Source organism: Danio rerio, chromosome 1, assembly GCF_052040795.2.
Source record: "Danio rerio strain M-AB ecotype USA chromosome 1, GRCz13ab, whole genome shotgun sequence".
Taxonomy (NCBI): Eukaryota; Metazoa; Chordata; class Actinopteri; order Cypriniformes; family Danionidae; genus Danio; species Danio rerio.
Genome location: NC_141021.1, coordinates 14,146,286 through 14,173,499, shown reverse-complemented (window position 1 = coordinate 14,173,499; position 27,214 = coordinate 14,146,286). Strand labels below are relative to the sequence as shown.

General features: G+C 36.3%; 1 protein-coding gene across 12 annotated transcripts in view; it reads left to right on the top strand.

Annotated features, from left to right (window-relative positions):
- Positions 1 to 27,214, top strand: part of LOC141384915 (uncharacterized) — a 547,599-nt gene that overhangs the window by 359,915 nt on the left and 160,470 nt on the right. For all 12 annotated transcript variants that reach the window (XR_015476321.1, XR_015476344.1, XR_015476320.1 and 9 more), the window contains one exon: positions 6,268 to 6,412. Coding sequence is in view for 3 of the 12 variants with exons in the window: in XM_087236791.1 (XP_087092917.1) it covers positions 6,366 to 6,412 (47 nt within the window). In the remaining 9 variants the exon portion in view is untranslated. The remainder of the gene's footprint in view (positions 1 to 6,267; positions 6,413 to 27,214) is intronic.

Below are 27,214 nucleotides of genomic sequence, written 5' to 3'. Positions count from 1 at the left end.
ACAACAATATTACCACTATTACATCTACTAATAAGAACAATAACTGTGTATATTTTTGAACATATTTACCTTTTTGTTTAAATGGTTTGGTTGTTTGTTTGTTTGTTTGTTTGTTTGTTTGTTTGTTTGTATGTATTTAGGGGTTTTAACAGCAACACATAATTTACTGCTACTTTTGACATCTTATTTAAGGACCGAAAGCTTTGTGACTGTAAACTTCTGTGTGAGGATATCAGACAATTAGTATCATGACATCATTTTCCTAAGGCTCCACAGTGATTAGTCACATGGCATTTACGCCTCAAAAACAATTGTCTGTAATTGAGCGCCCTAAAGCAAACTGGCCATTGAGATGGATGGGAATTCGTCTCCTTGGTTGATCTGCTGTTTAGTACTGCTTTGCTGATTAAGTATTTATAGAATTAAGTCATAAAGCTTAATCATTTCACTGTAACAAATCCTTTTCATAAGATCTCCGGAATGTATCTCCAGAAGGTGTTTGTCAAGTTTCAGCTAAAAAAAATATCCCTCAAATTATTTATTATAGCTTGTCAAATTTTCCCCATAGGCCCCTCCACTTTTTGAGAAAAGGGGAGGGGCCTATGCATGATATTTCTGTCTGATCTCAAGAGGACTCGTAAGTGTTTTACGTTTTGTCAGATTAGTGGCTAATTCTTACAAATTTGTAAGAGTTCAGTCATATGAAAATGTACAATTTAAAAAGGAGGCGTGGCACCCAAAGCCACCCCTAATCCCAACCGCCACTTGGTGATGAGCAAATCGTACTAAATTGTACGAATTAGATCGTACCAATTTATACGAATTAGCCACTAAATCAAAAAATTACTTATTGCCGTGAGATTGTGTTGGATATTTTGATGCAACCAGAAACAACAACAAAAAAATTAAATCTCACTCAGCCAAAATGTCAGAAGTGGACTAAAGCTTTACATGTTCAATCCGGTTAATGATGGACAGGAAGAGATTACAATTTATAGACAAAATCTGGACAATTCTGAACACTTAGTGGATACATGTATGTAGTTGTTGTTAAGTAACTGATTATACTGATTGACTAATATGATACTGCTCTGTTCTGATGTGCTTTCCAAATAGCCATTACACAATTAGGTATTATTATTATTATTATTATTATTATTATTATTATTATTATTATTATTATTTTTATTATTAGCTGCCGGCAGCTAGCGCTCTGCAACTTTCACGTGGTCGCCCACTGAAGTTAAGCAGGGCTGCGCCCGGTCAGTACCTGGATGGGAGACCACATAGGAAAGCTAGGTTGCTACCGGAAGTGGTGTTAGTGAGGCCAGCAGGGGGCGCTCAACCTGTGGTCTGTGTGGGTCCTGATGCCCCAGAATAGTGACGGGGACTCTTTCGGATGAGATGTTAAACCGAGGTCCCGACTCTCTGTGGTTGTTAAAAATCCCAGGATGTCCTTCGAAAAAAAAAAAAGAGTAGGGGTTTAACCCCTAAAATAAAAATCACAAAAACAATATCACAAAATTACAAAATCACCATTCATAAAAAAGATCAGATCATAAAAAAAACAATTAAAAGTATACTTTAAGATGTTGTACAGAAGATGTTTAAAAGTACTGATTTTGCAGGTCATTCCAAGCCCTGGGAGCATAAAAGGAAAAAGCATGTATGCCAAGTTCTGACAATACGCTTGGGGCTGTTAAACGAAAATAGGAACCAGATCTAGTGTGTTGGTTGTTTATGTGAAATGTTAACAAATTAGAGAGATAGGATGGTAACTCACCTAGGAGAGCCTTTAAAATAAATAAGTACAGATGTAATTTTTTCCTTTGATATAAAGATAATCAGTCTAAGGAATTGTACAAAATACAATGGTGCGTCTGTGAGTCTGCGTCTGTGACCAGGCATATTGCTGCATGATAAACAGAATCTAGTTTTCTTAGTAGAGTAGCAGCTGCGTGCATATAAAGATGATCAACATAATCAATTATAGACAGAAATGTACTCTCTACTAATTATTTACTGGCCTTTTAAGGAAAACAATTTTTTTGACTGGTTTTAGAAACCTAATTTTGGCCTAAGCTTTTTCAACAACTTGTCAATGTGTATATCAAAGGCTAATCTCTCATCAATCCAAATACCTAAATATTTGTTGGAGGCAACTCTTTCTATTTGTTCACCATTCAGAGATGTAAGTGTCTGGTCTGTTTTAAAATAAAACTTTAAAAATAATCATCTCAAGTTAAAAAATCAAGTTTAAAAAAATCAAGTCAAGTTAAAATATGCAACAAAATAAGCATAATATTATACAAAATATATCAAATACAAGATGAAAAATAGCTGAACTACCTAAAAGCCACATAAATTAAAATAACCAGTTATTAAGATCAGGTGCCAAATGACAAAAAAAAAAAAAAAACATTTTAAATGAGAACACACAATAGACCTGTCTAATGGACAGCGGCAAATCATTCCAAAGTCTTGGACCTGCCACAGTGAAAGCATGTTTTTGGCACAATCAGGAGAAGCTGATCAGCTGACCTGAGAGAACGAGAGATATACGGTGGGGCAAGACCATTTAGAGATGTAAAAACAAATAAAATAATCTTAAACTGTATTCTAAAATAAACTGGCAACCAATCAAGCAAAGCTAACACAGAGTAAATGTGGACATTTGTATACCATATTTGTTACCATACCATATTTATCATACCATAGATACCATATTTACTATGGTATTTTTTTTTTTTTGATAATTATTATGTTAGTTAATGTTATTTAAGTTTAATTAAGTTAGTTCATGTTAACTCATAGTACATTATCTAATGTTAGCAATGTTAGTTACTACCAGTAAACAGGCATGCTGCAGCATTTTGCACCATTTGCAAATGGGCAATAGCTGAACAGCTACTCCCCACATTACAGTAATCTAATGGTCATAAAACCATGGATTACTGTTTCAAACTGTTGTTTTTGGTATATATTGGTTTATTTTTTGCTAATTGTCAAAAAAAATTTGATTGATTTGATTTCACCCATAGGTTTGTGACTGTAGGCTTTTAGAACAAACTATTAGTAATGTATTTGTTATGGTATTTTATTCTTGTTAATTATTGTTTGTTAATGTTATTTAAGTTAAATAATGCTAGTTCATGTTAACTCACAGTGCATTAACTAATGTTAACAAGCACAAATTTTGATTGTAATAATGCATTAAGTAATGTTGAATTATGATTCATAAATACTTTACAAGATTATTTATGCTTAGTGTACATTAACTAATGGACCATCATTCTAAAGTGTTACCATTAGTACAATTTTCTTATCTTTACAGAAGAAAAACTTGTGTCACTTAAATATGCATCCCTGTTTTTAGGATAAAAAAAAAAAAGCCTAACGACAGCACTGGGGTCTCTGAATACATTTAGAGACAACAATGGTACGTTTAGCCCCATTAGCCACAGAGCATGTTAACAAGGACATTCAGAAAAAAAGATTTGCAAACATTCTCAAAATATAGAGTGACACTCTTTTGGATATGAAGGTAGAGCACAAAGGGCTAATATTGAGTCATCCTTCAGAAATTGAATTGAACTGACCCTCGCTGGTGAAGCGGTCCAGCGTAAATTTTTTTTTTTTTTTTTTGTCCAAATATATAGCACTTCACTGACATTGTACTCAGCCTTTAGAGACTCTTATAGTCATTAATACTTCGAATGAATAAATATATATAAATATATATAATAATATATTTATAATATACATATATATATATATATATATATAAATACTGTGGGTATGGAAAGTATTCAGATCACCTTAAAATTTTAAAATAATTTAAGTTAATTTTTTTTCTCTCATTAATGTACACACGGCACCTCATATTGACAGAAAAACACAGAATTGTTGACATTTTTGCAGATTTATTAAAAAAGAAAAACTGAAATATCACATGTTCCTACTGTAAGTACTTTGCTCAGTATTTAGTAGATGCACACTTTTGATTAAATACACCTGAGAGTCTGTTTGAGAAAGATGCAACAAGTTTTTCACACCTGGATTTGGGGATCCTCTGCCATTCGTCATTGCATGTCCTTTCAAGTGTGGTCAGGTTGGATGGTAAATGTTGGTGAACAGCCATTTTAGGTATCTCTAGAAATGCTCAATTGGGTTTAAGTCAGGGCTCTGGCTGGGCCATTCAAAAACAGTTACTGAGTTGTTGTGAAGCCACTCCTTCATTATTTTAGCTGTGTGCTTAGGGTCATTGTCCCTAGAGTCATTAAATTGTACAAAGTAGCCACTTTTCTGTCAATACTTACAATAGTTAGTAGTTTTCTCATGAAATTATGCTGTAAGATCTCCTTTCTGCATTGCTAGATCAGCATAATCTGAACTTTTCTGGCTTTCCTTTTTCAAATTTTCTGAGTTGGCAGATGAACCTGGGATCAAAGCACTTAAACATGGACAAATTCAAATTGGAAAACAGAAATAAAACAGTAATGGTGTTGTGGGTGTAAACATGCAGATTAAGAGACAGTAATATATAATAAGAAGTGCAGCATAGTGGTGCAGTTGGTAGCATTGTCGCCTCTCAGCAAGAAGGTCATTGGTTCGAGCCCCGGCTGGGTCAGTGGGCATTTCTGTGTGGAGTTTGCATGTTCTCCCCGTGTTTGTGTGGATTTCCTCCAGGTGCTCCGGTTTCCCCCACAGACATGCACTATAGGTGAACTGGGTAAGCTAAATAGTCCCTAGTGTATGTCCTGATCCTCCAGGTTGGGAGTTGAGCGTCAGGCTAACCACCTACCTCGTGAAAAGTGGATGTTATGAAACACAAACATAGCACTGTGACTCAGTGGGTAGCACTCACAGCACACAGCAAGAATGTCGCTGCATGTGCAATAGGTGAATTGAATAAACTAAAGTTGGCCGTTGTGTGTTTGAGTGTGTGCAAGAGTGTGTGGGTGTTTCCCAGTGTTGGGTTGTGGCTGGAAGGGCATCCACTGCGTAAAATGTGCTGGATAAGTTGGCGGTTCATTCCACTGTGGCGACTTAAGATTAATAACGAGAATAAGCCGAAAAGAAAATTAATGAATGAAACACCAGTATGGGGCAGCGCAGTGGGTAACATGATTACCTCACAACAAGAACATCGCTGGTTCGAGCCTTAGCTGGGTCAGTCAGCATTTCTGTATGGAGTTTGCATCCCCGCGTTGGTTTCCTCCGATTGCTCCGGTTTCCCCCACAGTTCAAAGACATGCGCTATAGGTGTAATTGATTAAGCTGAATTGGCTGTAGTGAATGTGTGTAAATGTAAGAGTGTATGGGTGTTTCCTGGTGTTGGGTTGTAGCTGAAAGGGCATCCGCGACGTAAAGCATATGCTGGTGGTTTATTCCACTGTGGCAATCCCTGATTATTCGAAAGTAAATAAGGAAAGTAATGAGTGGGGGGGGGTTGTCGTGGATAAAAGTGAGGGGTGTGTGAGTGTCGCAGATGAAAATCAAGAGGGTTGGAGAGTCACAGAATCAAGTGAAGAGCGGGGAGGGTGGATGCAGGGGGATCTGTAAAATCAGGTGCTGGATCAAATTTTAGAGGTTCCAGATTCCGGCTTGTTCCGGCACAAATTAAGCCCTGGTAATATATAATAAAAAATAAAAAAAAATCTCTGCTATTAGTAGCCTTTTACTTTAGTGGTTAATTGGTTTGAATTTGTACAATATTATTTATACATTTAAGTATGAATTGCTTATCCCCCACTGGCATTTATTTCCCAGTGCTGGAAATGCATCCGCTGCATAAAACATGTGCTTGGATAGTTGGTGGTTCATTCCGCTGTGGCGACTTCTGACAAGTAAGAGACTTAGCCGAAGGAGAATGAATGAATAGCATTTGGTTTTGGCGGTGGGGTTTGGTCTCCTTTTAAAAAATCATACATTTTTGTGCAAATGAAGTCGTATGAAACTGTACGAATTTGCCACTTTTCTGACAATACTTTAAATATTGAATGGTTTTCTTGTGCTGTAAGATCACTTTCTTGAATCACTAGGTAAGCAAAGTTTTAAACAGCACATTTGTCCACATGCTTGAAGAAAAAGGCTTATCAAAACAAATTTTCTGGCCTGTCCTTTTCCACATTTCTGAGTTGCCAGATGCACCTGGGATCTTAGCACATGGAAATAAAAGTCAGATTTTCAGCATATGCCCCCTTAATGATCTGTTGAGGATTCTGTTGGCTTGTGTCTCATTTTAAAACCTCTTCTCTGCTCCAGGTGAGGGAAGGTTACCTATGTAACTGCAGACCCGAGAGCGCCATGTGATCTGAAACTCTCTCATTGAATTGCTGGGCCGTACTTTGGGACTCAGCCGGATGCGCACTCTCTCCGGATTCTCAATGCTCCCTCATCGATTACACAGGTAAACAATGTTTATTCAACAGCAGATGTTTGAAGGCACAGAGGTTGGAACAGATCTGATTTAGCATTCATAGACCTAAAGATCAGCTTCACAGGACCTGCTGTGGATCCAGGCTTGTATGGTTCCCCAGCATCGTGGATGTGAATTTGACGGTTTTCAGAAAGTTTTAGACTATGCACAAGCAGATTTGTGTGTGTGTGTGTACGTGAGCGTGTGTGTGTTCTAATAAATTAGCTGTTAACCTTTGGCATAACCCTTCGATTCGCAATCATCAACATTCAGTGTTCAGCTGTGTGTTTAAGCCGTATCCGCGCACCATGTGCTCATGGGAGATAACTCTCGTCATTAAGCGCAGCCTACAACCTGGGCAGCTTAAAATGAACAGTTTTCTGCAAAGATGAGGCGAGGTGAAGTCAGAAAATCTCCAAATCTCTCTCGCACGCTCAGTGGCATCTGCTTCTTTGTGGCTTCCTCAGGCAAAGTCTTGCGCACGTATACAATCTGTGCTTGTGCACAGAAATGACCAGATTTATTTAGCAGAATTCACACAAATGATTGACATATTGAATTATGTGCTGTTTTAATGCAATAGTTCACTCATCAACATTTAATCTTTTCTCTTTTATTTTCTACACTCTGGTGTGTTGAACATAAAAACATGTTTGTTCAGATACAGATTGTTCAAGCAGCTCATCATAGTGTGACCATGGCTGTCAATGAAAGAATAAAGTTAAGTAAAATAAAAAACAAAACATGTAACTTTATTTTGAATTTTATTTTTAAACTTTATTATGACAGTGATGTTTAACTCTGTTTATCATCATTTGGGAAATATTTGAAAAAGAAAAAAAAAAAATCAAAGGAGGGCTAATCATTTTGACTATTATTTCATATATACTGTACATGCACTCACTGGCCACTTTATTAGGTACACCTGTCCAACTGCTAGTTAACACAATTTTCTAATCAGCCAGTCAAATGGCAACAACTCAAGGCATTTAGGCATGTAGACATGGTCAAGACGGTCTGCTGCAGTTCAAACTGAGCATCAGAATGGGGAAGAATGGTGATTTAAGTGACTTTAAACAGAGCATGGTGGATGTAGCCAGATGGGCTGGTCTGAGTATTTCAGAAACTGCTGATCTATACTGGGATTTTCATGCACAACCAACTCTTGGGTTTACAAAGAATGGTCCATAAAAGAGAATCCAGTGAGCGGCCGTTCTGTGGGCGCACATGCCTTGTTGATGCCAGAGGTGAGAGGAGAATGGCCCAATATGGACCAACATTTCTGAAGAACATTTCCAGTACCTTGTTAAAGGGCCATGAAACCCCCTCGTTTCAGCAGGGTGTTTTCACACCTCCACTTTGGAAAAAGTCAGAAAAGTGGGCGTGTCCAGCTCTGTTTAGGGGGGAGTGTCGGAGGAACTAAAGTGGGATGGTGTGGGAGTGTCTATTTGTGCATGCGCGAGTTTCAGAGTCAAAATACACACCCACAGCGGACAATGTGACTGTGTTTACATGGACATCTGTGGTCGAATTATTTGCCAAATTATTAAAAGTTGGACTTTAACTGCAGTTTGGCTCTTTCATTCAGGGAATTCATTCATGCTCCTCGCGACAAACGAGATATTTGATTCAAGGAACTGCTGCAAGCGTGTATTTTTCATGCAATGTTTGATACCGCACGGCGAATGAGAGAGAAAAAAACTCCGCATTTCCCGGAAACTTAGATGCACTCGGCAGGTAGCTTCAGAAAGCCGCGTGTGTTATTCCGGTCACAAAATGCGGTGCTAACATTTCTGCACTCAGTGCAATAGTAACTTAATTCGATACGAACAAACTGAATAAACAAAGAGCACTGGTCGCTCACTTACCAAATCTGTAGAGACAGGACAATCACCAGCAACTAGAGCCGCGTCTTTATGGAGAGAATACTACAAGCGAATTCAGATTTCAGCGTTTGCAGATGAGAACAGCTCTCAGGTAAACAATAATCCTCAGACACGTAAGTTATTGTTGTCGAGCGTCGCGTACACTGTTAATCCACACGTGAGACTAAGCTCTCACAGAGAGAAAATGAAAACGAAACTTAACGGCAGCAAACTATAAAAGCAACACTTCACGCTTGTTTTGCCAACACAACGTGGCGTCTTTGTGGCGTAAACACGGTGACACTAATGAATATTAATGAAGTTCCACAATAGAGCGCGCTGATTGGTTTGAACCAAGCCTTACATATGCATTAATGTATCACACTGTAAGACGTAATAAGACTCACTCAGACACAGACGCCCAGTCTGCACGCTGGAATACACGCTATTATGTCATGGCCGTGACGCAGCTTCAAAAATTCGTTTCAAACAGGAAGTACAAATTTGCTTGAAATAACGCAAAAACAACCAATTTACACTTTTTAGTGAAATATAGGTGTCCTAATAGTGTTTTTAGCAGTGTGGGACATATATACGACTGTCAACAGCTCAAAAAATGTGTTTTGGTGTTTCGTGACCCTTTAAGTCTATGTAACGAAGGATTAAGGCAGTTCTGAAGGCAAAAGGTGATCCAAATTGGTACTAATAAAGTGGACAGTGATCGTATATGTGTGTGTGTATATATTAAAATAATTTAGCTACATATATATTTAAATTATATATCATTTATGTCATATACATGTATATTTTATATCTAAATATAAATAAACATTTTCTGAAATATTTGCAGGCATGTGTGTTTTTGTATATAAATAATAAATAACCACAGTACGCACACACACACACACACACACACATCCATTATGGCAAAACTAAATGTTATTTTAGATGTGATTAATTGTGATTAATTTTTACCAGCACTATTTAATAGTTTAGTAATTTAATAATTACGATTAAGTTTCCAAGTGATGGGTTGTAGCTGGAAGGGCATCTGTTGCGTAAAACATATGCTGGATAAGTTGGTGGTTCATTCCACTGTGGCAACCCCTGATTAATAAAGAGACTAAGCCGAAAAGCAAATCAGTGAATGAATAATAATGATTATTATTATTATTTGCTGTTTGTTTATTGTATTTTTATGTATTTCTGTTTTATATACATGTCTGAGCTGTATGTGTATTTTTGTTGTTGTTGCATGTTTGCAATAATTCAATTCAATAAGGAAAATTATGTTTAATAAATCACACAGACACATCTGTTAGCTCAAAATAAAATAAGCCTTTACAACAAAGTTTAATGAATGCTAAATTAATAAAATCACTAATCTAAAACAGCAGCCTGGACATACTGCTAAATTTCTTATTTGATGATCAATAGAAAAAAAAAGTCAAACTTGATAACAATTTGGATGAAGTGTCCTTTTAATAATGCAACAGAAAATACTATGTACTGTGACATTTTCCCCATGGGATTTCTGTTTATGTATTTAATACATTTGCTTATAATACTTATTTTTGTTTTCAAGCTTATCTACAATTTAATTATAAGTTAATTGTACTGTAAAGAACCTTGTGAAGAGGGAAAAAAACACTCTCCTGCAAATGATCACCTTGACGTTTATTAGAATTTAATGAAACTGTATGTGAAATATGGCACATTATTAAACTCCATTATTTGTTGGTATGTTAATCTGCCGGGGCTAGATCACATTATTTCTGTTGAGGGTGAGTGTAGGGTGTGTCTTTTGCATGCTGTCAGTGGCCTGGTGAAGGACTTGTGTTCATTATCTAGGCATATGTCTTCACTGTAATGCACTAACAGCATGATGTCTGTTTGCTGTCAGTCCCTCATGAACAAACTCGCTTGTGAGCAAGACACAATGAATGATAGAAACTCTGGTTTTGACCACAGGCTGAAAAACACTGATTGTTGCCATTGTCAGTGAAGGTTTCCACAGCTCGCATTGCACAAATAACAATATTACCATTTCGCCCATGGGGAAAAAAAAAAAGTGGCATCATTTTTTTTTACAATTATTTTACAACTTAGTTTAATTTAATTTATCTTTATCTTTATTTTATTTTATTTTATTTTATTTTATTTTATTTTAGTTTAGTTTAGTTTAGTTTAGTTTATTTTATTTTACTTTACTTTATTTTATTTTATGATTATTATTTTTTTTTTTGTAAAGCAAACGAGTAAAGCAAAGAAATACCCTTTTAATAAAAAAAAATAGCATTACATTAAGTTTTACTGACATAAGTTGAAAGTCTCATTCATTAAGTCTTTTTTACTCTATTTTACTCAGTTGCTTTAAATTACATAAACAATCCAGTCAAGTATATGCTTAAAGCTGTTTAAGAACAAATCCGGCCTGCAGAACAAGGCAAGACAAAACATAACACAGGAAATCATGATACATTCTTTAATAACAAACCTTAAAGGTGAATGTGGAATTAAATTTCTTTCTCCTGGTTTAGCTCAATATGCAAAGTAAGCCATTTGTAGGTTGATTTCCCCAGAAAGTTTAAACGCTGTGACTCTGTGGCGCTATAAAAAATGCTGCATTGTTTATTAAAGGAGTATTTCATTCCATTCAGCCTTACACAATACAACTGGCTCATCCAATGGTGTGAGTTTAGGGGTGGGGCCGGCTTTTTGGTCAGACTGTGAAATCAGTTTGAAAACAGTCATTACTTTTGTAGTCCCATTTACATATCTGGGACTTACTTTACAGCTTGTAAAAAGGGGCATAATAAGTCCCCTTTAATGAAACCAGTTTGAAAACAGTCATTATTTTTGTAGTTCCATTTGTTGACAGTAGTCACAGATATGTTTTCATAAGGTTGCATAATAGGAGTGTTCACCACAACATATAAATATATTTACTATTTTGTAGTCATCATGATCCTCCAGGTTGTTAGGCTAACATCTTACCTCATAAAAACTAGATGTTACGAAACAGCAACAAGGTGTGGCTAAATTTCAACTTCGATATAAATGGCTCTGGGGAGTACTCTGATGCTATGTTGCCTTCTTTGTTTTTCTTTTCAGACACAAAAAAAAGAAAAATAAATGTAAACTGTACATGATTTAATGACAATCATGACCTTGACCATTAGCCTTTGACCATTAATATGTATTCATGACTTCCATGAAACTCTTCATGCCATCGCACAAAAAAAACTGCACACAAGTTTATCATTTTGATTTAAGATTATTAAAAAAGAAATGCAAAGCCGCGCAAGCCATATAAAAATGTACAGTTGAATATCTCGGGACATGATGTTGCAATGAACACAGCATACAGTCTACTTCAGAGAAGAATTTACAGTATAGAAGTATTATTTGTGTTTCATCTAGCTATTTATCTTGATTTATTACAAATTGTGTGCTTTTTTATTATTTATTGTGTATTAATATTTATTTATAAATGTTGAGCTAATAGTCTCATAAGTGCACAATCAGGACTCATGATTAGGCCCACACGGAATCTGCGTGCGCAGAATTCCGCAGATTTTCCGCTGAATTCTGCAGTTTTTTAGCCCATTATAAATTTTGTTTATTTACTTGAGTAAATGTGTAAATCGGAATTTATTCAGTTTTTATTCAGTAATTTATTACTTTTTATTTAATATATTAAAGTGTAAGTTATGATACTCCGCTGGATACTCCCAAAATAATTCTGCAGAAATCTGCAAATTTTTACCAAAATTCTCCGCAGAAATAGCAAAAAAAGTTTGCAGATTCCGTCTGGCCCTACTCATAACCATGATCCAGATTTTTGTTAAATAATAAAATCAATTTTGCTTTGTAATATGACACATTGATTGAGAAATGTTTTATTTATACTGTACTTTTGTCTCTTTCTATTCAGTTCCATTACATAGACAAATGTAAGCAGGCATTTTTCTTCTCCTGCATTACAAAAAAAAAAAAAAAAAGCTAATATGGCATTAGCACATCATCAGGGTATATAAATAATGACTTCATTTCTTCTTCTTCTTCTTCTTTGGTGATTTATACCTTTTTAGTTTGGAAAATGCTTTGGAAAGCAGCGGATACTGTATGACTTCAGCTTGTAATGCATCTCAGGGAAATCTCTAACTGCTGCTGTCACAGGTGATACATGCACTGGTTAAAGTAGCCAACTTTAAGACACTTTCATATCGTCTTGTGTCTTCTCTGTGGAGTCCTTTGCCATAAGGCTTTTCCAGTTTTTTTTTTTTTTTTCCCTTACAGTCTAAAAAGCAACCTGTGCAAACAATTGCAAAAACCGAGGAATAAAGTCAACATATCCTAGTGGTGCAGTTCTGGCAGGACATACCAGGATGTGAGGAATTTTATTTATTTATTTTTCTTAGTGTCGTCTTGGGTGCAGTTTTTTTTTTCTGCTAGGTTGGACAAGGGTAATATGTCATCTTGAACAGAAACTTTAAGTCATGCAGCAGGGATGTTTCCATGCAAGCGCAGACTCCGTAATGTATCTTTGCTAAGAGGAAGATGTCTGTGTACATGTTCAGCGTGGCAGTCATGAGTTTAACATGTCTTACAAATCCCTGATGATACAGGCTCTCCATATGCCATCTTGCACTTGTTTAAGAGTACGAGATGGCATATGGAGGAGGCACACACGAGGCATATCAGAGACTTATTTTACATCTTGTAAAAAGAGGCGTATGTCCTCTTTTAAACAGTTTTTAAGGTCAATATTATTAGCTCTTTCTCTTTCAACTGGCTAAATAACACTATTGTCTATTCACCTGCCTAATTAACCTAATAACCTAATTTATAAAATAGTTTTTAAGAAATTGCACTTTAAGCTGAATACTAGTATCATGTAAAGTAGCATGTACTGTCATTATGGGAGAGACAAAGTCATTTAGTTATTATAGATAAGTTTAAACTACTAGGTTTAAATATGTTGACATAATCTCTCATTTAAACAGCACTTGGAAAGTGTTTAAAAAAATCATTACTATGTCAAAGAAGGCCTAATCATTTTACCTTCAACTACAGTAAATATACAATGCTTAGGCTTTATGGGTACACTCCTTATAAATGTAGCTTTTGAATGAATATTTTCTATAGGAAGCTTTCCAATATTATATTTGTGCATATATACATTAGTTTAGTCAGTACTAAAGTCACAACTACCAGTACTTTAGACCTTGCAGATCACTGAAAAACACACCCGGACAATTCTGCCATGAACTACAAATCTCATCAGTCCCTGCACACACACATCTGGTCCAGATCCCCCTTGATTGCAAACACTCAGCTGTAGCTCTTGAAGACTGACTATAGTTGGATTATACATACACCACCCATTCTCACACACTTTGCTGAGTCTTGTTTGTCTTTAACATTACAAAGCGTTCCCTAGTCTAGCCTTGCCAAGTTTCCTGACCCTTGTTTTGCCACTTATATCCACCTGTTTGTCTGTGACCTCAACTATACTTTTGGATTACCCTCATGCTACTATTTGCTCTCATTGCATTTGACTATTGTCCTATGTTAATAATATCATTTAGTTAATAATATAATATTACTAAGCTAATAATAGTTAATAAACTGCATTTGGACGTTCACCTCCATTGTACTGTGACTCCATGTTACAATAACGATCCACAAATTGGTACAGCCAAATTTATATGTTAGGGAGAAATATTAAATAAAATAGAAAAGAGGAAAAATCAATAAAAAAGTAGTTGAAGTTTTGTATGTTTTTTTTGACAATATTTTGCTTGAATTTTAAAGTGTTATATTTCTATTTCTAAAGATATTGTGTGACTAAAATGTTATTTTAATAAGTAAACCTGTTTAATTAATCTGTTTTGTTCAAATGCACCAGTACTGTAAACTATATAACTATGACTTTATATGACTAAAAATAGTCATATACACATATATTATTTGTATAGATAGTTTGTGTTATCAAACTTTTAGAGTATTGGTAACTTAAACATTTTAAGTTCAGTTATCAATTTGCAATGAGTTCAACAAATTAAGTCCAAACAACTATATAGCTACTCAAATAGATTTATATTGCTTGTAGTATTAGATTTAACACAATAAATATAATGAATTAATTCATAACTCATTCATTTTGAGTTTTACTTAATATAATATATTCATGAGCTATGATAACTCTTTTTCTAAGGCAAAATAACCTTTTAAAAAATATCATGAGTTAAAGTAATTTATTTTATTCAGCAATTTTGACTGCTTTACAGTGTGCATGTGGCCATTTTTATTCTCTTTGGGAATGAAAACAATAAATGATATTTAAATTTGTCACATAAACTTTTTCTGAGGAACGGCTTCTTTAGGTACACGTTTTCCGTTCTCAGTCCTTTAAGACTTGAAATACGCTGATGGAAAGAGCTGACGGAAACAAGACAGGCGAGATGATTTCAATACAGCTTCATGGTCAAACTCATACACACAAACTGTCCACTAGTTTCATTAGGAATGGCCACATGGTGCTGACCCTGTCGTACAGATGGCTCTTTAGTTCATTGTGTTCCTTTATCTTTCAAAGCATGCTGAGAATTACATAGTGTTACTCGAAAGCCAAAACATATTTCATCCAACATTTAAAGGTCACCATTGCTCTCTAAAAGTGCTAAAAGCAAGCTGGAAGCCTCTCTTGTAATGGGCCGTGCCTTGCCAAAAAGTATGATGATGGTGCCCTGACTATAATAATGGGATGGTACTTTGATATTGAATGATTACCATATTCATACTTCATATTTACTTTGAATAATGGCTTTGAACTACCATATAAATGTGTAAAACGTATATAGTGTATGTTGATGAAGAAACATTTCCGATCTCCAGTTTCTTAATAATGGTTTTAGCTTTTGTTGTTGTTGTTGTTGTTTTGCTGAAAGGGCCACGAAACCATTTCAGTTCAGTTAAAGTCTACCTCAGAATTTTTTCAAAAAATTCAAGAAGATGAACGTAGAGCAGAGGGAAGAGTTGTCATGGCCAGCAGAGCAGGGGAAAAAGACAGGAGTGAACAACTGTTGTCATTTGGCTCACAAAATGAGACTCAAATCGTGAGACCCATGATTTTATAGTTTATGAAGTTAAAATGCAAAGAAATAAACAGTAATTTAATGCTTTGCTGCATGTCATTATAAATATAATTGTGTTTATATAAACACTATGAATGAGGAGGACTTCTCTCCCCCTCAATCTCCGGGTCTGAATGCAGATAAGACTTTAAAGAGCCCATATTATACATGAAATAGGGTCATATCTTGGTTGTAAGGGTCTCCAACAACAGTCTAATATGCATGCAAGGTCAAAAAACACTTTCATGGTCTTATAATCTGCATTTATTTTTACCTAATTATCCCAGCGACTCCTGTATGAATCGTTCAGTGATTCATTTGTTCCCAAACCCCTCCTTAGCGCGAAGCTAATCTGCGCTGATTGGACCGATGACAGTCTGTCGCGATTGGTCGACTGACTTCAGTCAGAGAGTGAAATGGCCAATAGCTAATCAGCAATTTAAAAAGTAATCACAGTTCATACACGCTAGATAGTGTAGGCGTGGATTTTAGCTGCCACACACACACAAACACACACACACACCTCCGGACGAGAACGCTCCCGCTTCCGCCCGCACCCGCCAGGTTTTAGCCTTAGAACCCGCCCCGTATTCTGCCCGCCGCGCCCGATCCCGCTAAAGAGCGGGGGAGAACAAAACCGAAAATCTGTATAAACACACACACAGCACCAAGCATAAAGCTCTCGCTCGCTCTCTCTCTCTCTCTCTCTCTCTCTCTCTCTCTCTCTCTCTCTCTCTCTCTCTCTCTCTCTCTCTCTCTCTCTCTCTCTCTCTCTCTCTCTCTCTCTCTCTCTCTCTCTCTCTCTCTCTCTCTCTCTCTATATAGCCAGTTAACCTGATACAGTACACTCGGTTACAAGTAACAAATCACAACTAAATACATTTGCAAGCTAGAGTCAACGAGGCAACTTTAATCGCACGTACTTACACTTGAGAAATGGAAGAAACCCATCCTGATGTCCATCAGTAAGTTACTGATCCTTCCTTTAACAAACGCAGATGAAGTATTCTTTGTAGCATGTAGCTTCCAGAAGTTTCCAGTAGTTTCCAACTGCTTGGCTATAATGCTGAGGTTTTATCTTTGGGTAGAGACTCAATATATCCATCTGCAATGTGACTTCAATCGACCGGCATGTGTTTGTGGGTGTGTGTGTGTGTGTGTGTCTGGGTTACTGCGTCAGAGGGCGGGGCCTCAGGTTTGAAATCTCCCGGGTTTGCGCGTGCACGTGAAAAACTTTGTTTCGTTCGTACGTCATGGCGAAACACCTAATGAGTCGGTATCAAGGCGACTCGTTTGAAGCACTATGAATCGACTCTTTTATAGATGAATCAACAGTTTTAAACACTGTATTCTTACAGATTTAAGCCTTAGCTGGATACTTCACTTCACTTAGAGCTGTGTTACACACTACATGGAGGGGAATTTTCAAAAACCCATAATATGGGCTCTTTAAAAATAGGCAGACACAGCAGCATGGATATAGGCGATATGTCTGAATGGTAACAAACTCAACTGATAAAAGACAAAGTTCGGCATGCTCCAATTGTCGTACAGCTCTCCCAACAAAAATGCTTTTCTGTAAACCAATATCTTTTCCTTATTGGCCTTGATAGCATCGCGCGGAGGGGGGGTTGAATGCAACAAACGCCGTGGGTCAAACAAACACATACAACCCCGTGATGTACGCGGACGTGGTCTCACCCAGTCTTTGGATCTCACAGCTTGGCAGGTTTGCCTTGCCTTCGGAGAGCATGTGCCCTTATGAATAATTAAGAAGCAGGGTCTTCTCAATGGATAAGAAAACTCTTCTATGAATAATAATAAGAAACCAACGTGTCATCACTTCAGTAGCAGCTTTGCGTTTTGTCATCGATTTTGATCCCGCAGCAAAAATTATTTGATGAAATTAGCTGACAAAATCTCAAAATTCTCCAGTTTTCCCCACAATTAAAGCTGACATGTGCTAATGTTGTCTTAGCTGATGCTCAACACTCACAAATCTGTTAACATTTCAAAAAAGTACTCCAGGCTGTCTTGAATCTTCAAGATTGATTATTCTTGGGTTAACTGAACATTCTAAAAACAGCATTTATTTGAAATGGATACATTTTGTAAGATTATATATTAGTCACAGTTTGATCAATTGAATGCAACCTTGCTGAATTAATATTACTTAAAATTAATCTCCTTTTTAAAAAGTAAACAATGATCTGAAATGGTCAGCATATTTCAAAATATTACTGCATGTTTTTAATCAAAACAATAAGGCCTTGATGAGTAAAACTGGTAATGGAGTTTGTTTTTCAGCAAGCCAGCTTATACGTTGAACTGTCATGCCATTATAAAATCACCACATTTAAGATTTAAATATCTGGAAGATATTGAGATTTAATTAGCTAAAAATATTTAAATGAATAGTAACTGTACTATTATATAAATTAGATAAATATGTCTCTCTTTTTTTCAAATGAAAAGGATGCTTTTCAAGAGCTGTCTTCCAACAGAAACCCTAGCCTATTTTGTATTCGCTGCTATGAAAAAAATAAAAACACATTTATTAAGACTATATTTGCATTTGTCTCTCTCTCACACACACACTCTCTTTCTCTCTCTCGTTTTACACTCTTCCTGTGGATTTTGGGTTTGTCGTCTTTTGGCACCACACTATTATATCCGCCGTACCCTTGAGCAGAAGCCGAGTGAGAAACAGACTAGCCTGTGGTATTATTTGTCATCTCAACATCCATAACACCAAAAAAAACACCCCTCATTATTTACCACCTGCAGAATACAGCTCCCATAATCTCTGGCTAATGACACTCTTATCTTGTCCATGTGTCAAGTTTGTGTAGTCTACATGTCACATTGACAGTCCCCTCACTGTTTGTGTCATTAAATGTGCAGTTCAAGCTGGGTCTTTCTTTTTGGCCTGCGCCACTCCGAAAATATTTGGCAAACACATGTACAAGTAACTCCTACTTGTGCTGGTGTGAGTGTACGAATGTGTAGACTCTTCCATTATCGTTCCTGTCCTCCACTAATGAAAATTACTGTTCCCAGGCCAGTACTGCTGATCCTGCACCTTCAGGCCCAAAACATTATCAATCACAAACTGCTGTTTTCACAGGCCAGGACTTTTTTTTCTGGCCATCTTTCTTTGTTTTTATTCAAATCAAAGTTCGGCTAAACTACTGCTGTGAGGGGGTTTGTCAGAGCGAAGCATTTTGTGTTTTCTCATTGTGAAAGTGATTAAATGTGTGTGTATATTAGAGGATGAAAAGAGCCTGGTGTTCATTGCAGTAAAGTTGTTTGCTGTTTTTATCTATTTTAAAGGGTTTTCATAGTTGTAGTTTCCAGTAATGGTTCTTGAATGCAGATGCATGTGAATGACACTGCTAAAATGAGGGTGGTAAAAAGTGTCACGGGTGTGGTGGGGAAAAGGAGCGAGGACTCAAGTGGAAAGAAATAATGGGTACTTATTGATAAAAAATATTATATTTATAATAATAAAACAAATAAACAAACAAACAAACAAACAAACTAGACTGGGCAGGCTGGCAAACTGGAGAACAGGACAAGACAGGAAACGATGACATCTGATGACGAACTCGCACAGGACTGAAAACATGAGGGGATTATAAAGCAAAAAGTAAATTGACACACAGGTGAACATGACAAACTAATAATGAGTTAACAAGGAGGGTGGGACTAGACAATAGACGGGATAGCGCATGACACAGAGAGACAACACAAGCCATGCGCTCACATAAAACAGGACAAGAACATGCAGCCAATGAGAGAACTCATTAACCGCATGCTCATGACAAGACAAGCACAACACTGAAGCACACGACAAAAGCACATGACCACAATGTAAACATATAGCCACATTCTTTGACAACAGACGCAAGACACGAGCACACGATGAATGAAAACACTCACCGTGCGCTCACACACGCAGCGTGCATGCTTCATCCCAGCGCCGACCAAAACCGAAACCAACAAGACTGTGACGCTGGGAATGAAACACCACGCTGCAGACAGACAAAAACACAAACACGAGTACAAGAGCGCGCGCGTCTGAGGGACGCACCAAAACAAGAATTTACAAGACCAGAGTGGCAGAACCCTGACAAAAAAGTACCATTCCTTTTCCTTTGGCTCAGTCTCTTATTTATCAGGGGTCGCCACAGCCGACTGAACCATCAACTATTCAACATAGGCTCATTCTGAAAATGTAGCCCTCTATACATTTCCAGAGACCACAAATAATGTAGCCAGAGGTATGTATGGCTGCATTTCGTCTTTAAAACAAATGATATGGGTTGGTATGACGTTCCATTTCGCGCTTACCAGTGTATGGACTTCTTTACCACTGTTGCCAGTTTGTCCAGTAGCTTGCAATGTATGTTGGCAGACTTGAGACTCAGAGAGGAGTTGACCACAACGACATGGTCCGAGTCTGGTGATGAGCGGTTCCAGAAAGCAGGTAAGACAAAAACAAAAGCCAAAAATAAAATTAATATGTGAATGTGGTAAAATCTGAAAACGTGGTAAAAATCAGGCGAGGGCTTTTACTTTTTCTGGATTGCTTTTTAAAACTGTCGGTTAGGTTTAAGGAAGAGGGTGGAGGGGTCAATTGGTGCTTTTGAAAACACTATTGGTTGGGTTTGGGGAAGGAGGCGGGGTTGGTCAGTAGATCAGTCATTCAGTTAGTCAATCAGTCAGTCGACGGCGGCCTCTGGTGGATTTATGTGAGAACAGCAGGCGCGAATGCCACTCGCGAGAGAAATTTCAGATCTCAAAAAACGTACACAGCAGCCTCTGGTAGATTCACGAAAAGAAAAACTGCAAAAAAAATTAGCTCCTGGGACATATTTGTCACTCTCCAGAAATATGTTTACCACATCGAACCAACAATCTTCTTGCTGTGAGGCGACAGTGCTAAGCATCTGTGGCACTCAAAGTTCCATTATTACTCAAAAATATACAAAAATTTGTTGTAAATATTACTTAAGGTGTGAGTTTAAAAATTAGCTATTTTAAAAGTACTCAAGAATTGTGAGTATTAGACTGTGAAACGGTGAGGCATTTACATGCAATTTCTGTGTTTGTGCGAAAAAAAAAAACATTCTGTAGTGCATTTAGTTATTGTTTTGGCCATTTGGTAATTTAAGTCATCGTACCAAATGCTTCCATTATTTTCTACTCAATGACATGCAGCCTAAACAGTCTTTCAGTCATTGTGTGTAACGATTTAGCATTTTCTGTGTCTTGAGGTTGTTCTGTATGGTGCGATTTGACTGGATGGGAATCATAGGACTGATTGTACTACTTTACCCAATCACCATAGATAAAATAAAAAAGGTGCAGGTTGAAGGAACGTGAACGACAATTTCTGAGAAAAGCTACTTAATTACAGTAATTTGAGTATTTTTAACTTGTTACGTCACACCGCTGCAGAAACATGAGTGCTGTTGTTGTTGTTGTTTTCACCTTTTTTTCTGGCTGGTTGCTGTGAAGTACCCTCTCTGTACCTTTACAAGTTGAAATCCACGTGAGTACGGGGAGAACATGCAAACTCCACACAGAAATACCAACAGTGAAAAACCAGCCTGCTTATTGCTGAACAACAGTCAAGCAAAACTAAAAGAATACAAATCAGAACTGACATTACAAATGAACTCCAGGGCAAAAAGAATGCTCCAAAAGGTTATTTTATTAGCGAAAGCCGTTAGATTCATCTCCAGACAAGAGAAAATGAACACAGCGACTATAATTGTGTATGTGTGAGCGAGTGCAAGATTTGTCTCCGTTTATAATTACTGCTGGCTTTTAGACTACATGAAATGTTCCAGGGCTTGAGCTTTTAGTGTCAATTTGAGAACTCCTAACCGTTAGTCAGACTCTCTTTCATTGGCTTAAACGATCATGCACTGTAACGAGCTTTAAATCAATCGCTGTAATGATTGAAATCATTACGGCCTGTGCTGTTTTATCAGAGAATAATGACTGTAGTCCTGCATGTTTTTACTCACTCGCGTATGCACACCGCATTATGGACTGGGAGTACAGCAGAGCACAGGGATGCTAAATTATTGTAGGAAACAAAAAAAGATTTTATTGCCACAGTAAATTGTATGTGGAGACGATCCATATGCAGTATTTGGAAGATTCATATTAGGGTGCTGAAACTCATCATTTGTGTGTTTGTGTGTGTTAGTGTGCCTGCAAGTTTTTTGTGACTTATCAGGAAACAAATGTGCTTATGAAATGGGTATGATACAGGTTTTACAAAATGACAATAATTGGACAAACTGGTTGCGATTTTAGGCGGTCAGCCGGTAAGTGCCAAAAGAAACGGCTACATACTGCCCTATAGCGTTCGCTTAAAAAAAAATTAAATGCAGCCATACATACCTCAGGCTACGTAATTCATGGTCTCCAGAAACATCCTTGGGACTACGTTTTCAGAATGAGCCTGTGTTGACAAAAAACATTGCAGATGTTCCCATTTTTCAAAACATTTATACATCCTGTACTTATTTATTTATTTATTTATTTATTTATTTATTTATTTATTTATTTCAGAAAATAAGGGGTAGGGTCAGTGTAGGGCATTAAAATACAGTTTGTACAGTATGAAAACAATGGATATCTATGAATTGTCCCCACAAAATTACAAAAACCAACCTGCATTGTTAGTGAGCGTGAGCGTGTGTGTGCATGCGTTTTCAGTAACACAAGTTACAAGAACACCCTGAGAGCAACCAACAGAGATGTCTTGATGGACCACAGGGGTCATTTCACCAGGGAGCAAATCTATTTTTTTACACCTCAAAGGCGTCAGATCACACACACTCACACACACTTAGCTGGTTTCTCACGGGATGCTGTTCTAGGATACTTTTCTATTCTTATTCCTGCATGGTGTCGTTTTGTTCTTTAGTGAGAGCTGTATGAATGTGTGTGGTTATGTACTAAGTGATTCTGCTTGACGTAATACATTTAATGTTACTTTTATGTCTTAGGGTATGTTCACACTTACCAGGTTATAGAGTCAAACTAGCTTTGGTGCAGTTGCTTAGTTATTGCAGTTCTGCTGAATACTTGTAAATGCGGCAATCCAAATCTTTGTATGCAGCAAAACAAGCAGACCGAGACTGCTGAAATGATGGGTCTTGATCCGCTACCAACTGAACTCTGGCACAGTCTAACTGAAATATCAACTCAGCAATAGGGCTGCGTGAGTAATGGAAGATGATTTTCATGTGTGTCTTTTCAATAAAGCTGGTACTAGTAAAACTCCAGCACATGCTTTCAAATGGAGTAGTGTTTAACCATAGGAGTTTAACCATAGTAGCACAAGTTGCCAAGTTTACTTAATTTAATTGTGCAATTGTGTCCTAATTCAATTAAGTAATATTAACTTTACTGTAATCAGTATTTCTTGCTAATATATTAAAAGTATTACATTCTTAAGTCGCATTTACCTTGACTATTTAAGTTTTATTGACTTAACTGGATCTGTAATCTGAGTTAGTACAGTTTACAATTAAAATTTTACTGAAACCTCTGTTATTAACAACATAGCTCAACATTAAATATTAATCCATATCTCCTAATATTAATCTTGGACTAGAACACAAAACACACAAGACTTAATTATTATTGTTAATTTATTCATTTTCCTTTGGCTTAGTCTCTTATTTATCAGGGTTTGCCACAGCGGAATAAAATTCCATTCCAGCATTTGTTTTACCCAGAGGATGCCCTTCCAACCACAACCCAGTACTGGGAAACACCCATACCTTCTTACAGTACATTCAGACACACACATTCAGGCCTATTTAGTTAATCCAATTCACCTACAGTGCATGTCTTTGGACTGTGGGGTAAACCGAAGCACCCAGAGAAAACCCACTCCAACACGGGTAGAACATGCAAACTCCACACAAAAATGCCAACTGATTCAGCTAGGACTCGAACCAGCGACCATCTAGCTGTGAAGTGACAGTGCTAACCACTGAGCCATCTTGCCACCTTTTAATTATTATCATTATTATTATTTACATTTATTTCCAGTTGGACAGAAAGCAGGTTGAGAACTAGAATTCTGCAAGGTTAGGTTCACTCATTCAGTTTAAGTTCTGCCTACTACAATCCAATTTTGAGTTCACGTAACTTGTTTCTATTAAGTGCAATAAACTTTCATTAAAAATAAAGTCAAAGGAATTAATTTCATGTAATTAATTGCACTGCTCAATTTTACAGTGTACACTGAAAAAATATATATATTCGAAGATGATTCCATGGATTTACTAAATTAGTTTAAGTTACGTGGTTGTAAACAAATCACTTGGGCTGAATTTAAGCAAACAAATTAAGTTAAACATTACTAAATTGTATTTGTTTGTTTAAATTCAACACATAAAAAATGTTTGCAACAATATTGCAGACATCTTTTTTTCAGTGTAGTTCAGTGACAAGCTACGAAATATCGTGTTTAAATGTAAATTGATTTTATTAGGCGAAAGTGAAATCAAGATAATTATGTTGTGAAAATGGCAGCAAAATGTGTAGCTTCTCAGTGAACTTTCTCTGTATGGTAAATTTCAGTCGAGTGTTTGAAATGAATCAATCTGTGAGATGATTCCATATTTGTGTTTATTAGTCGTATAGAATCAGTGAAAGCAGTTAAATATTCTGTTTATTATTCAACACTGTGGGATTTTCCAACCTATTCTCACGAGGAAACATTAGTATTTTACGTTTTGTCAGTTTAGTGGCTAATTTTTGAGTTCAGTCGTACGAAAAAAAACTACAATTTAAAAAAGGAGACATGTCACCCAACCTTACCCCCACCCCTAAACCCAAGCACCATGGGGATAAGCAAATTGTACTAAATTGTACGAATGAGATTGTACGAATTAATACGAATTAGCCACCAAATCAAAAAGTTACGAATTGTCATGAGATCGTGTTGGATTTTCCAACGTTTCTGCTTTTTGGGTATTTAAAGTTTTCACTCAACAGCGCCCTCTGGAATTCAGAGGAGATTCACTACTGATTACACAACCGTTCTTCCCTAACAAGATGTGCATGACAATCAAAGCTTTGCTCACTCGCGTTTGCAGTTTCATTTCGATTAATCACCAAGCCTTATACTCAACAAGTAGCAAAGACATTTAAACAGGATGTGTTGTCACAAGATGCGTCTATAAAATGACAGAATGTCCAAGCCTGCCTGCTGTTTTCTTGTCATCATCATGATGTTGTCCCATTACAGTTCAGTAACTGCGTCAGAAGCATGTCTAAGACTTATTTGCACAATGTACATTTGTGTGTGCGAGAGAAAGAGTCTCTTTAGGTTCGATCTTTAAAATGACAAAGCGAATGCTAAACGAACCGAGATTAAAGGCACTCTTGGAAATAAATATACAGGAGCTGTCATACTTTCAAAGGGTACACATTTGTATAATAGTCCCAAAATAGACTAGTCATCAAACAGACAAATTAGGCAGACTTCACATGTGTAGTCATTCATTTATGTCTATTTGATGACTAGTCTATTTTTGGACTATTGTTGGACATTTATTTGATTTCACTGGCAGCCCAAATTCTCTGTTCAGTATTGTTTTAGATGAGACATTGTTTGAATGGCCATTAAATGTATTTTAAACATACACACTTGAAACATATTGCTGCATTGGTTATATTTCAAACAAACAATATCATTATTTTACTCATTTCTGTAAATGATAGGTTGTTGTTCTAAAGTCCATCTAAATGGTGACAACATAGGAACATGATGGATCAAAATATAAATCCTTCACTATATACCGTAAACTCTTATGTAAAGAGGAATTCAGAAGAAAACTAAGCATTGCAGATGAATGTAAACCATCAGTAGGGCCTTGCTATTTCAAAGTTGCAGAAAACAGACATAGTTAATTGTATAACACACAATGTCACATACTTTAATTTAATTAAATCAAAAGTTGGACTGTACATCTAATTAAATCACAATATATACGTTTCTGTGAGAATACACTGTAAAACCGCTATATGAAGTTTGCATGTTCTGTGTGTCGTTGTGTCATATTTTTGTTTACTGCACACATATTCCAGCAGATGTGATGTTATTGGGGTTTTTCAGCATCTGTCGTCTCACTGTATGAGCACACACTTTATTTGATGCTTTGAGATGCATTTTAGTGTTTTGTATGAGGGGAAAAAAAGTCATGTAATCTGCGGATAGACACTCAAGCATCTTCGTGAAAAGCTGTCAAAATTATAATTCAGTTTAGCTTCAGTGTCTGACAGAAATATAGGCCTGTTACTATTGAATGCACTTCTGAAAGTAAAATATTAATAAATAGATTAAATGCAGTCATTTACAGTTTCTTTCATGGAAGTAAAAAAAAAAACATATATATATATATATATATATATATATATATATGTGTGTGTGTGTGTGTGTGTGTGTGTGTGTGTGTGTGTGTGTGTGTGTGTGTGTGTGTGTGTGTGTGTGTGTGTGTGTGTGTGTGTGTGTGTGTGTGTGTGTGTGTGTGTGTGTGTGTGCGTGCGTGTGTGTGTGTGTGTGTGTGTGTGTCCTTTTCAATAAATGGATCCATAAATAAATAAATACATAAATAAATAAATAAATAAAAATAAATATATTTTTTTATTTATTTAGTTGTTTTATTTATTTATTAATTTATATATTCATTTTTATTATTTATTTATTTTTTTTTTTTACAGTTTTATGCAGGACTACTTATTTTTGACTTTGTGCAGGAGGTAAGTAATTTGCTATGCTTACTTAGAAGAATTGTTAAGATTTTACATTAAACCTTTAGCACTGTTTATACTACAAACATGAATGACATGTCAGATCCTATAAGCAGAGGTGTGCTAATACTTAGAATAGTCTCATTCTATTTTCAATGTTTATACATCAGACAAAAAAGAGGACAAAAAATAAATCTTTTAAACCTGCTTTGAAGAGACCTGAGCCATATGGGCCCTTTTGACGTGAACTAACATGTGATCACTTTGAAGACTGTATATAGAAACCACCAAGCAACATTCCCTGCATCTTAATAATTCTCTGTGCTTTGCACTTTTATGCTTTTTGAAGTTGACACGGAAACAAAACCTTTGGTTCCCAAGTGTCAAAATCTAATCCCGCTATACATTTTTATTTCTCCCAGAAGATGTTTAAAGGGATAGCTCAGCTAAAAACAAATAATTACTCGCCACATAAGCAACCACAATTTTTATTTTATTTTTTTTTCCTTTTTTTTAACACAAATAAGGATATGATGAAAGATGTTTTCTATAGTACAAAAAAAAACTAAACTATGGATGTCTATGTTGGAACATTCTTCAAAATATATTATTTTGTCTTCATCAGAAGGAAGAAAGTCAACCTTGTTTGGAGCATGTGAAAGGTGATTAAATGATGTTTGAATTATAATTGTGGGTGAACTTTCCAATTAGGTTGGATTTTTTGTAATTTGTTAACTCCTAAATACAGATGTAGATGGGGTCTACGACTTCTTGTGCTTTTCCAGTTTGGACTTCAAGAGATAGTTGGAAAGTCATTTGATACTTTTTGTGGCTCCTAAAACTGTTTATTTTTTTTCTGTTGAACACAAAGGAAGATATGTTGTGTTTAGAAACTGGCAGGCATTGGCATCTATTGTATGAGGGAAAAAAATATGTCTATGATGGGACATTCTTCAAAATATCTTATTTTGTGTTAATCAGATGAAAGGAAG